Raw genomic sequence first — 12,355 nt, forward strand, 5'->3', positions numbered from 1 at the left:
CTGTTCCCTATTAGTAAGAACATTTTAGTGTGGCAGCACCAACACTTCGGAACTCCCTGCCTATTGATACCAGACAGGCACCTTCACCTTACTCTCTTCTGTGCCTGCTAAAAACATAATTGTTTAGGCAACCTACCCAGATGTTTAGAAAGTTGATGCAGGTCTTAATCTGTTTTCTGTCTATTGTTATTTTAACTTTCCTGAACATATTAAATTTTTCATTTTTCTTAGTGATGAGTTCGTTGTCTTATCTTTTTCATAAGCAGCTTTGAGGGTTTTTGTTTTTTTAACAATCGAGTCGCCTATATATTTTATGAAATAAATAAATGTATGGAAATATTTCTGTCAGGGGTTTCTGGTGACTACTCTCGAGTAACGACGCTCCTCAGGTTACTTTTCCATAACGTGTTTATTAGTGCTGATATGTACAGTGAAGCAGGTGCAGAAACATGTCTTCTCAGTCCGATGCAGAATCCGGAAGTGCGCCTCGGCGCGAACGCCCCCAACATAGAAGGCGTGGGACACTGAATCTCTTTCCTTTTCTCCTCCTTCGTAATTCCGGAACCGGTGGAAAGGGTCTGCGTTCCATGTTTTCCCTCTCCCCCTGGTCCCCTTTGCTCTCCTCCCGTCTGTGGAGTCTGGGCTCTTTCATCCTGCCTGAGCCCGGGCACTCTCTCTCTGTGTCCTGACTTCCCTCCCCGGAGTCTGTGTTTCCTTTGCTACTCTGTGAGGAGCTACTCTTGATGATGGGGGGGGGTACTCTGTACTCCCTCCCCCTTACAATTTCTGACGGGTGCCAAAAAGAATACAGTGAAGATCACTGCCTAATATCAATAGACAGGGAGTTCCAGAGTGCAAAAGATTGATTGTTATTTTTTTTCAGTTCCAGCCCTAGATGGTTCAGAAATGATCCCTGGGTGGGCCCCAAACGCTTTACGTTCATGTTTGTCCATGGTGAACCAGAGCGTCGATTGTAACCCTTGTGTTCCCTTTTTCCAGCCCCCAGTTGAGGATGTCCTTCATTGTTTTCTCAACCAGAGGCTCAACTCTGATGAGGCTCACTGAAGACAGGTAAGTGGAAGCAGGGAAGGCAAGGGTGGTGCTGGTGGGCTACAAAGGTCTGAGGCTTGTGCATCGTGCATTTTCCTCCTGCACACCTGTGCCCCTTGAGATTCAGACTGTGCAACGGAACCAAATGGAAAGTTGGCTTTGCAAGGCCAGGAGCAAACACGACCGTGTCGTAACTCTTGTGGACGTCTAAAGAAGCTGAATGTTGGAAGACTCCGAGCAGATAAAAGAAGAGACTTCTTCACACAGTGCAGAGTTAAACTATGGAACTCGCCTCCCACAGGAGGCTGTCCTGGCCACCAATCTAGATGGCTTTAAAAGAAGATAAGACGAATTCGTGGAAGAGAAGGCTATCAAGGGCTACTAGCCTTCACAGTCTTTTGAGTAACAGTTGCTGGAAACTGAAGCAGGGGAGAGTGCTGCTCTTGTGTTCGAACCCTGCTTGCTGGTTAGCCACTTTGAGAAGACTAGGTGGGCCATTGAGCTGATCCAGCAGATTCTTCTTTAGTTCTTATGACAAGAGTGTGTTCAGTTACAGCCATGGGTTTGACTTCATATCCCTGTTCTGATTTTTGAACCCGTGTGCCTCTGGAGTTTGAAAACCTGCAAAGCATTTCTTTTTAAAGACTGCCGTGGTTGAAAAGCCCTCCAGCACCTTGCCATGGAATATATTTGGTACTGGGCTAGTGCTGGTGGGATTTGCTGCATTTTTGAAACAAACTAGAAGCTAGCCTTGAGAAAATGCCAGGTGGAATGAGGAGGCTGGTTCTTGTAATAATGAGACAACTGGTTTTTCAAAGCTCCACACTTGCATCCTTGAAGGATTCCTTTAAAAGCCAACTTAAAATGATGTGGAGCATGCCCCAGTTGCTACAGTCAGCTCAATTAAAGTTTCCATAGAATAAATCATAACAAGGGAACTTGGGGGAGAAACGCTTTCCCCTATCCACTTTCTCTGTGCCACGTGTAATTTTATTTTATATTGATGATATTCTTTCTCCTGGGGACACTCCCAAAAGTCCCCCAAACACACTTGAAATTGTCGAGCCTTCCGGCCTCATTAATATGGTGATGCTTCTCATCAAGTAAGGAATTCAACAGATAATGTTACTGCGAAATGTTAACCGTCCAACTGGAATCTCCCTGGAAAACCAAACCCTTTGGGCTAATTGTGAACTTAATAAATGGGAATTTATCAACAAATGTGCACTGCCTGTTGGATTTTGTGGAGCCCCCCCCCCCAATGTGTTGGCTGAACTGGCAATCTCCTTCCCATGGAGATACCAGCAGCATGAGTTCATTCGGAGATAGTCTGAGGACCACAGAGGCGTTATCTTGGCTTGGAAGCCTTTCCGAACTCCACTTGGCTCCCTCGAGTCAGTTTTCACAGCTGAGTGAAACACCACAGAGCCCACCCTGCTCCGCCTGTTTTTAATCTTTCTGTGTGCCTGCGTTTTGAAAAGATTAAATTGGATGTCCAGGACTTTTAAAAGTCTTTCCCATGAACTCATTAATCTTGAAGTTGGTTTGGATGGAGGAAGAGAGGGAAGAGGGTGGCTGCTTTCACATAAATCTGGAGCCTGAAGATTAGACTCTCGTAATACTAGAGGATCGTGGACGTCCAATGAAGATTCGGGACAGGTAGAATGAAGTCCTTCTTCACACAGTGCATAGTTCAGCTATGGAATTCCCTCCTGCAGGAATCGGTGATGGATCCGTTTAACTTCCACAGCTTATAACAATTGCTTTCTCCATTTGCCTCGAGTTAGACTGATTTTCACTCAGCAATTTAGCAAAGGCGGGGTGGGGGAATCCATACCCCTGTTCCACCCCCAAACAATGCCCTGCCATGCTCTTCTTCCTCTTTTCTGAAGCCAGGTAAAATTGTCTGCTAAGCTATAGACATGTTACACACAATGCGATTTATAAAATCTAGCTATGTAAACTTCATTGATTTATCAAAATATTGTGAGCAAGAAGGTCCAGCTGCTTAAATTCTGTGTAACGTGAAGGCGAGGACTGACAGAATAAAGAACTATAGAACCATAGAATTGTAGAATTGGAAGGCCACCTTGCCCAACCCCCTGCAATGCAGGAGTACTTACGAGGTGTTCAAGAAACTGGTCCTGAGCACAGCTTGGGCCCCAGGATACAGTCTGAAGTGCACCTACCTGTAGGAGACTACCACCTTGTGGAAACTAATCAGGTCTGGTCAGTACCTAGAAGGGAGACTGTTCAGTGAATATATCTACATTCTCTTGTGTTCCATTGATGGTAGAAAGGCAGGATATTGATGTCTTACAAAAATGAAAAGAACATGCTTGACATAAGTTTATTTATTTATAAAAATATTTGCATGCTGCTGTGTCATAAAATAGGCATACTGTATAAGCAGTTTGCAGCAATAAAAACAAACAAACAAAATAAAGTAAAACCATACAAATTAAAAGCAGATATCAGTTTACGATTGTGGATGGATGTCTACTTAATTGCCTGGAGTGGCCTGGCGAAATAGAAAGGTTTTCCGCAGGTGCTTAAAGACGGCACAAAAGGTTGAATTGGCTCAGTTTGGCATCTAAAAATGTGTCCCCTGTTTCAACTGCGTTGCATTTCATTTTGAATATAGTTTGGAACAGGCAGAGCTGAAATCTTTATATCTGAATGTTATTCCTCGTCCACCAATTTTATCCATAGCGTGTTGGCTTTCCCTCAACGGAGATGTTGTGTTCTGCTGTTTCAGGGAGCAGATCCGTCAAGGCTTGGAGGAGCTCCAGAAAGTCCTGCCAGGAGGAGACACGTACATGCACGAAGGCTTCGAGAGGGTAAATCGCAAACCGCACCAGCGTGACATTTGCTCCCAATCACTCTGGGGGTGGGCAGCGGGTGGATCAGGCCCCAAACATTGCTGTTTCCAAACATGGCCCCCTATTCCTCACACATTCTTCTTTATGGTTCTGACGGTCGTTTTTGTTTCTCTTTCAGGCAAGTGAGCAAATTTACCATGAAAATGTTCAAGGTAAGAATGAGTTTGGGGGTCACTGAATGGAAGTTGCTTTATTGTCCTGTAAGTGATGGACAGATGGTACCTGCCTCTTCTGCTGCCCTGACTGTGGAAAATGTCAAAAAGGGAACCTAAAGCAGGCATAGGCAAACTCGGCCCTCCAGATGTTTTGGGACTACAACTCCCATCATCCCTAGCTAACAGGACCAGTGGTCAGGGATGATGGGAATTGTAGTCTCAAAATATCTGAAGGGCCGAGTTTGCCTATGCCTGACCTAAATTACTGAGACCAACAGCAGTAGCAAGTATCCAGGTCTTCAGGCCTGGCTCACCCATTGATTCTAGTGGCACAATGCACCACGGCGCCTGGGCAATCAGGGGGCGCTGAGGGGCGCCCCAGCAAGTGGGGGAGCTTCGCGGCGGCCTCCCTTTTCCCTCCACCAGCTGCGCCACAAGAGCAGGGAAGGAAGTGAGCGGAACAGGGGCACTAGGACCCTGTTCCGCTCTGCAGCGCCAGGGTCATCCCTCACCCCGGCGCTGCGTTTCATTGGTAGAGGTGACGCCACATGGCAGCACCTCTACCAATGAAACGCAGCGCCCTGTTGGCGGGAAGGAACCCGCCGTGGCCCGGCCTGCCCAGGCACCCCGCTCCGCTGGGAGAAGGGAGGAAGGCCGTGCGGAGCAGCGGCGCCCCCTCCTCCACTCAATCCGGCAGCATCGGACAGGCAGGCAGCCTCCGGCACAGCGCGGCCCTGCTGTGAGGTGCGGGGGCCGCCGTGAGGCTCCCACCGCCCGGCACGCCAGGTAAGAGTTTTCCTTTTTTTAAAAGAGTGGGGGGGCGCCCGAGGGATCCCTGCACCAGGGCGCCCGATGACCTTAAGACGGCCCTGCAGGTCTTATTGACATATTAAAAGCCAACCTATTGCTGGGTCTAGTTATGGGATGAGCCTGAGAGTTCTTAAGCAACTGGAATATGAATCTGTGATTTGTCCCTAAGATCAGCTTTTATGCCCAAGGACTGGGAAGGGCTTGTTCTGAGTTTACCAATTGTTCTAAAACAGTTTATAGAATTAAAGGATTCCTGTTAGAAGGGATCCTGAGCCTCATCTAGTCCAACTGTCAGCAATGTAAGAATTACAGATAAAGAATCCATGAGAGATGGTCATCCAACCTTTGTTGAAAACTTCCAATGAAGGAGACTGACAAAGCTCACAGCTCAAGACTCAGTCCCCCAAAACGGCATTTGATGACCTAGAGTTTAAAATGGAGGAGCAGCCAAACAAGAGTGTAGGAAGGATTTCCGCTTAAGTGGGGTCCTGGATAATGAGAAAGAGTGAGGAGATATGCCTAGGTTTCTTACTAGCATAAACTTGGGGTTTCCACTTTCGATCCATGAACCAAGCAGGCAGCACAGCAGTCCTGGCCAGAGAACCTGCACTAATAAACTGCCTTGAGACATTAGTGATTTGATTTGAATACTATCACGTTAAGGAGTTAGTTTTTAAAGCCCTTCACAATTTGAGAGCTGAAGTCTGTCAAAGTAAGTTTTAGATAGCCCCAATCCTCTTGGGTGCTACTTTTTTCAACTGCTTTCCTCAACTGTCCCAGAAAGCAGCTGAAATTGATTTTTCGCTCTCTCCAGCAATGTGGCAATTAAAAAAAAACCTGCTCTTGTGTTTTTTTTGGGGGGGGGGGAGCACTCTAACCATAAGGTATTTTAAAGAGGCTGTTAATTACTGGGGCTTTTGCTTTTTTTCTCCCTTGCAGGTAGAAGTCTTGCAATTACCGTATATTTAGCTTTAACAAGTGCAAAATGTCATCTTTAGCATGTAATCCTTGTTTTCAGAGGCCTCTCAGATTTACTGCAAGGAGCTGCCGGCAGCCATCCAAATTACCTTTAATTGGTTCTGCTTCATGAGGGTTGTGCGCTTTTCGGTTGATACCGATGACAAGCCTGGGCCATGCTTAAGAGCAAGATAACCATCTCCTTGGGAGAAGAATGCATTTTGGCAGGCGGTGCTGCAATCTAGATGATAATATGCTTGGCTCTTTTACTTTACAAGCAGTTCTGTCATAGTGGGGCCAGCTACCAAATAGGTCCAGGGTTCATGAACCTTTCAGAGCATCCTTTGTTCCCCGGGGCCGAACTCTACAGGGTGGAGGGCACAGCCCCACCGAATCAGCAGCAACCATTGATTCATTTCTTTATTATTTATAGCATTTATATCCCACCTTTTTCTCCAAGGAGCATTGATTCATTTCTTTATTATTTTATAGCATTTAGATCCCACCTTTTTCTCCAAGGAGCTCCAGATGGTGAACATGGTTCTCCCCTTCCTCATTTAAACCCACAGCAGCCCTGTGAGGCGGTTGAGCGATGTAGTGACTGGCCCCAGGGCCACCTAATGAGCTGCATGATAACTGAGTGGGGATTTGAACCCTGGTCTCCCAGGCCCTAGTCCGACACCTTAACCATTGTGCCACACTGGCTCTGGCCTGGATCCAACTCTCCCTTCCTCGCCCCCACTGTAGGACAGGGGTGGGCTGACTCACAGAGCATGAGTCGCTGATAAGTTTTAGAAAGCATGAGTGCATGCTCACAGTTCTTCCACTGATCTGTGCTTCTGAGTATGCCCTCTTGCTTATGGGCATCAGAAGTATCTTTTCTGGGTTAAGCCCAAGGTCAGCCTTGTCCAGTGTTCTTTTAAAAAATCCTTCCAGTAGCACCTTAGAGACCAACTAAGTTTGTCATAGGTATGAGCTTTCGTGTGCATGCAGATACCAGTGTGCATGCACACGAAAGCTCATACCTATGACAAACCTAATTGGTCTCTAAGGTGCTACTGGAAGGATTATTATTTTTTGACTGCATCAGACCAACACGGCTACCTACCTGTAACTTACCATCAATGCTAGCAGTGAGCTACCAGGTAGCCCAGTAGACTCTGACCTTCCTTCTGGCCACCCATGGCAGATCACACTCTTATGCATTACCCTCTTCGTAATTGACAGACACAAGGGACCCAGGTGGCGCTGTGGTTAAACCACTGAGCCTAGGGCTTGCTGATCAGAAGGTTGGCGGTTCGAATCCCTGTGACGGGGTGAGCTCCCATTGCTTGGTCCCAGCTCCTGCCAACCTAGCAGTTCGAAAGCACGTCAAAATGCAAGTAGATAAATAGGAACCGCTACAGCGGGAAGGTAAACGGCGTTTCCATGTGCTGCTCTGGTTTGCCAGAAGCGGCTTTGTCATGCTGGCCACATGACCTGGAAGCTGTACGCCAGCTCCCTCGGCCAATAATGTGAGATGAGCACGCAACCCCAGAGTCGGTCACGACTGGACCTAATGGTCAGGGGTCCCTTTACCTTTACCTAATTGACTGACAGTGACAAGAGAGTGGGGAAATGTAGGATGTAGACCCCTGGCAGAGCATGAGGCTCAGTCCCTGCAACCTTCAAGTAGGGTCGGCTAATATTCCTGATTGAAGCCCCGGAGAGGCACTGCCAACTAGTGTGGACAATACTCAGCCAGCTGGATCACTTTGTATGACAAACATCCCAGCTTTTGTCCCTGGCATCTCCAGGCAGAGCTGGAAAAGCCTCTCTGTCTGAAATCCTGAAGAGCAGCTGATGCCACTCCGTGTAGACAGCACTGAGCTGGAAGGACCAGTGACCTGACCTGGGAGAAGGCAGCTCCCTGTGCTACTGTCATCGCCTGGCATGAGGCACATCCTGGGATGGAGGAGCCAGATTCTGTGGCTTATTCTGGAGGCAGCTGCTTATTCTGGAGGCTTATTCTGGAGGCAGCTGCATTTGCTTCCATGCCTGGTTTGGTCCTTGGGCAGAAGCATGTGATGCTATGTTTAAGTCAACACCTAAGGCAGGCATAGGCAAACTCGGCCCTCCAGATGTTTTGAGACTACAATTCCCATCATCCCTGACCTCTGGTCCTGTTAGCTAGGGATGATGGGAGTTGTAGTCCCAAAACATCTGGAGGGCCGAGTTTGCCTATGCCTGACTTAAGGTGTAAATGGTAGCTGTGCCGAAGAGGCATTTGGAAGAATCTGTCATGTGCAGGGACTCATCAGAGACTCACAACAGACTGTGCCCCCTTCCTGTGTGTTTGTTTGGTTGTAAATCCAATTCTGTTGCTATATACTGTTCAGTAATGGTTGGAAAGGCACAGATACCAGCCGTAACTCTTCTGTTGTGGCCTGAACAGCACAATAATGCTGTAGAGCAAGTCTGGCTAGAGAAGAAGCAGGACAAAAGTTTAATGTACATGCTCCATGGGCTACAATGGCACTCTTAGAACACCTCCTAACACTGGTGAAAGAACCAGCCATTGCTTAGCCAAACTTACCTTTTGCATCACGCTTTCTGGGCAGAGATCCGTGCTTTAAAGCTCCATGTCCAAGTGCCTTTTTTTGCACCAGAGTTTTCTCTTCTGCATTTCAGCGGGTTGGACTAGATGACCATCGGAGGTACCTTCTTTGATTCTATGATTCCATGCATCCACATGCCATTTCATAATGCTCCACTTCATCTCCTCACTCACCATATTAATGGAACGGCTTTCCTCTCTTCAGGTTTTAGGACGGCGAGTGTCATCATTGCACTGACAGACGGAGAACTTCATGAGGACCTTTTCTTCTATGCAGAAAGAGAGGTAAATGGGATGGGTTTAAAATCAATGGGAAGGTGATGGGGTGGGCATCTGGCTCCCCATACCTCCTGCTCCCAACATGCCTGTTCAGTCAAAGGTGGGTTTTGTCAGCAGGGAAAATCTTTGTCTTGCCTTCAATGAAACTGTGTGAGCCAAATAATCTGTTTATGTGGGTCATGTATGGTTCTTGAATATGTGGAGTCTATATTTCTTCTGAGCACAAATAGAAGACCTTGCCCTTTCTCCCTACTAATGCCGACCTGCCTTCACACACCAATGTGGGTGGCACTGTGGTCTAAACCACTGAGCCCCTTGGCCTTGCCGATCAGAAGGTTGGCGGTTCAAATCCGCACAACAGGGTGAGCTCCTCTTGCTCTGTCCCAGCTCCTGCCAACCTAGCAGTTCGAAAGCACGCCAGTGCAAGTAGATAAATAGGTACCGCTGCAGCAGGAAGGTAAACACCATTTCCATACGCTCTGGTTTCCGTCATGGTGTTTCGTTGCACCAGAAGCGGTTTAGTCCTGCTGGCCACACGACCTGGAAAGCTGTCTGTGGACAAACGTCGGCTCCCTCGGCCTGAAAGCGAGATGAGCGCCGCAACCCCATATAGTCACCTTTGACTGGACTTAACTGTCCAGGGGTCTTTTACCTTTTACCTGCACAAACCAAATTTTAGGGAGCAGAGCTTCTGCATCAGAGGCAAGGCAGTCTGGACAGATGCGATTCCTGGCCTCTTCTATAGACGTCAAGCTCTTTTCCTGACCAGCCTTGGTGTGGAGAAGCAGGGAGTGGCATATGCTGGCTGTTCACTTCTGTGGTCATGGCACTTGCCATTTCACAGAGGAGGGGTTGGGACTGAGCAACCAATCCCAGTACACCCATCTTTTAGAAACCCTCATACCAAAATACTCCTCCCACCACGACGCAGGGTTGCTGCAGACACCTTCTCAAACACATCTCCCTCTACTTACAAGAGATAGCATAAGTGAACCTGTATGTTTGGGTGTCAGCAAAACCAAGTGCCCACAAGGAAATTGTGGGGCCACCATGTAAACAGCAGAGGCAGCCCAGAGGGGTTTCTCCTACCCAGTCCGTAGCCACATCTCAGCTGGGATTTGAAATTTCAAATGCATCCCATCCAAACCACATGTAGCATTTGACCCATCAGTCTAGACCACACTGGCTCCCGCTGACCGCCTCCGAGAATCAGCCTGGCTTACCAACACCCAGTTTCATCCAAAACCCTGTGCTTAGCCATGCTCCTTTACAACCCAAGGAAAGGCACAGCCTTTATCTCCCTTCTCCATGCAGATGAAAAACCAACATTTTGAAAATCTCTCCAGGTTTTTCAGAAAAGCAAAGGACTCCTTTCTTTGAGACAACTCGTTCATTAATCTTGTTTTGCCTCAGGAGAGAGTGAGGTATCGGGTTCTGTGAGGCTGGTAGCATATCTTTGCACCCATAAAGATCATATTTTGCCTGTCTGACTCTGTCTGCCTGGTGATCAAAACTGGCATGTGTTTTAAGCAAGCCTGACAGCAGGCAGACAAGGGGAACTTTGTCCAGACAAAGCTGGAAGCCACAGACTGACAGTTCAGATGTCTGTCTCATAGACAGATGCATGTGACAAAATGACTGCAGAGTTCACCTAAAATTGCACCTCACTTGGGGAAAGAATAAGAAAATGGAAACAGATCTGTTAGCTTTTCTATGTGCAGAGCCCTTGGCAACCATCAAGGAGTAGGAACTGGATCTGGCCCCCAAATGAGAGGTCCCTTGATGTGTGGAGCATTGTGAGACCACCATGCCATGTGTCTCCCTGGTGCAATTTTTAAATTTTAATTGAAAAGCGGGATATAAGTTTTCTTAAAAACTAAGAGAGCTGACTTGGCACCCATCCTGTGCCACCTGTTTGGAATCAAGCCCAGGTGTCCTGAAAGAGAGTGCAGGTAGCAGATCAGAGTGCGGGAGGGGCTGCGGGAAAGACCATATTCAAGCTTCATACATTCAGCCATTTATTACATTTATATCCCAGTTATCCTCCAGGGAGCCCAAAGGTGGCCTACATACAGTGCCCCACCCTCACAACAAACTTGCAAGGTAGGTTAGGCTGAGAGGCAGTGGCTGGCCCAAGGTCACCCAGGGAGCTTCATGGCTGAGTGGGGATTGACGCCCTGGTCTCTCTCAGGTCCTATCCCAGCACTCAAACCACTACACCAGGCTAGCTCTTGATCCACTAGCTCCTGATCCACTTTCCCCTCCATTCAGGTTAGACTGATGTAGTCCACCCCCACATGAATTTGCATATGAGGAGTCTTTCCTGTTTATGCCAGGAGTTAAAGAATCTGTCCCCTGAATTTTGTACCAGCTAGAGTTTCAAACTCTCTTCAAAAGCAGCTCCGCGTATCTCAGGTTGCAGTAATATAACCTAGAGGTCACCTGAGCATGGATTGGTGAACCCAGGTTATCCTCATTCAGTTGATGGGTGGTCCCATATATTAGGGCTCATCCAGACTTCCTTTTGTGCTAGATTTCTAGGCACATGTCTGCACTTCTTGTCCAAGCATAGAGGTGTTTGGGTTGTGTTGTTTTTGTCCTGGTGCTTTCCCTGGGAAAACCTGCTGAATCAGAGATAATAATAATAATATTTATACCCCACCAATCTGGCTGGGTTTTCCCAGCCACTCTGGGCGGCTTCCAGCAAAATATTAAAATACAATAATTCATCAAATATTAAATGCTTCCCTAAACATGGCTGCCTTCAGATGTCTTCTAAAAGTCAGATAGTTTTGACATCTGATGGGAGGGTATTCCACAGGGCGGGTGCCACTACCGAGAAGGCCCTCTGCCTGGTTCCCTGTAACCTCGCTTCTTGCAGTGAGGGGACTGCCAGAAGGACCTCAGCACTGGACCTCATCTGGGCAGAACGATGGGGGTGGAGATGCTCCTTCAGGCCAAAGGGCCGAGACCGTTTAGGGCTTTAAAGGCCAGCACCAACACTTTGAATTGTGCCCGGAAACGTACTGGGAAAACCAGTGGAAAATCCAATTGCCATTTGCTCCAATTCAGTGGTAAAACACAGGACCTCTGATCCCTCAGGCTGTGCTGAATGGCCATGAAGGGCAAATGTATCTTTTGCAAGCAGGCCACAGACTGTGGAATCTTTTCCTAGTCAGAGAAAGCATCCTGGCCAAACCAATCCCAATTCCTCAGTAACAGGATAAGGCAGCTAGTTGTGCTCCATGCACAACGTCCCCCTCCCTGGATTTAATTTTTTTTTTTTTTGCAGTGGGTGGAGTTGGGAGTTCAGGCCCAGCGGTTGTCATAACTGGGAGATCACACTCCTCCCTGAATTAATGTTGCGATAAACCACCCCCCTGCCATTTAAATGCACAAAAGGAAGCAAAAGCTTTAGGGTGGCTGAGCCAGGTTTTTCGGAGCTTCACGAGGGAGGTTAGCAGGCAAAAAAAGTCGGTGATACAGGGGCGTTCTTTCTCCAATACATCCCAGGTCAGAGTGACATGTCATTAGTTGGGTAGTCTCCTGTGCGTAGTTTTATTGACTCTTAATTTCTCAAGGATTTCAATACAGTGGTACCTCGGTACCTCGGTTTATGAACACAA

The 12,355-nt window shown here is 47.6% G+C and overlaps 1 protein-coding gene across 1 annotated transcript in view; it reads left to right on the forward strand.

Annotated features, from left to right (window-relative positions):
• Window positions 1–12,355, forward strand: part of ANTXR1 (ANTXR cell adhesion molecule 1) — a 131,715-nt gene that overhangs the window by 16,156 nt on the left and 103,204 nt on the right. The window contains exons 3-6 of the mRNA XM_035118587.2: window positions 1,000–1,071; window positions 3,809–3,890; window positions 4,051–4,084; window positions 8,656–8,735. Of these exons, the coding sequence (XP_034974478.2) occupies window positions 1,000–1,071; window positions 3,809–3,890; window positions 4,051–4,084; window positions 8,656–8,735 (268 nt within the window). The remainder of the gene's footprint in view (window positions 1–999; window positions 1,072–3,808; window positions 3,891–4,050; window positions 4,085–8,655; window positions 8,736–12,355) is intronic.

Source organism: Zootoca vivipara, chromosome 6 (genome assembly GCF_963506605.1).
Source record: "Zootoca vivipara chromosome 6, rZooViv1.1, whole genome shotgun sequence".
Lineage (NCBI taxonomy): Eukaryota > Metazoa > Chordata > Lepidosauria > Squamata > Lacertidae > Zootoca > Zootoca vivipara.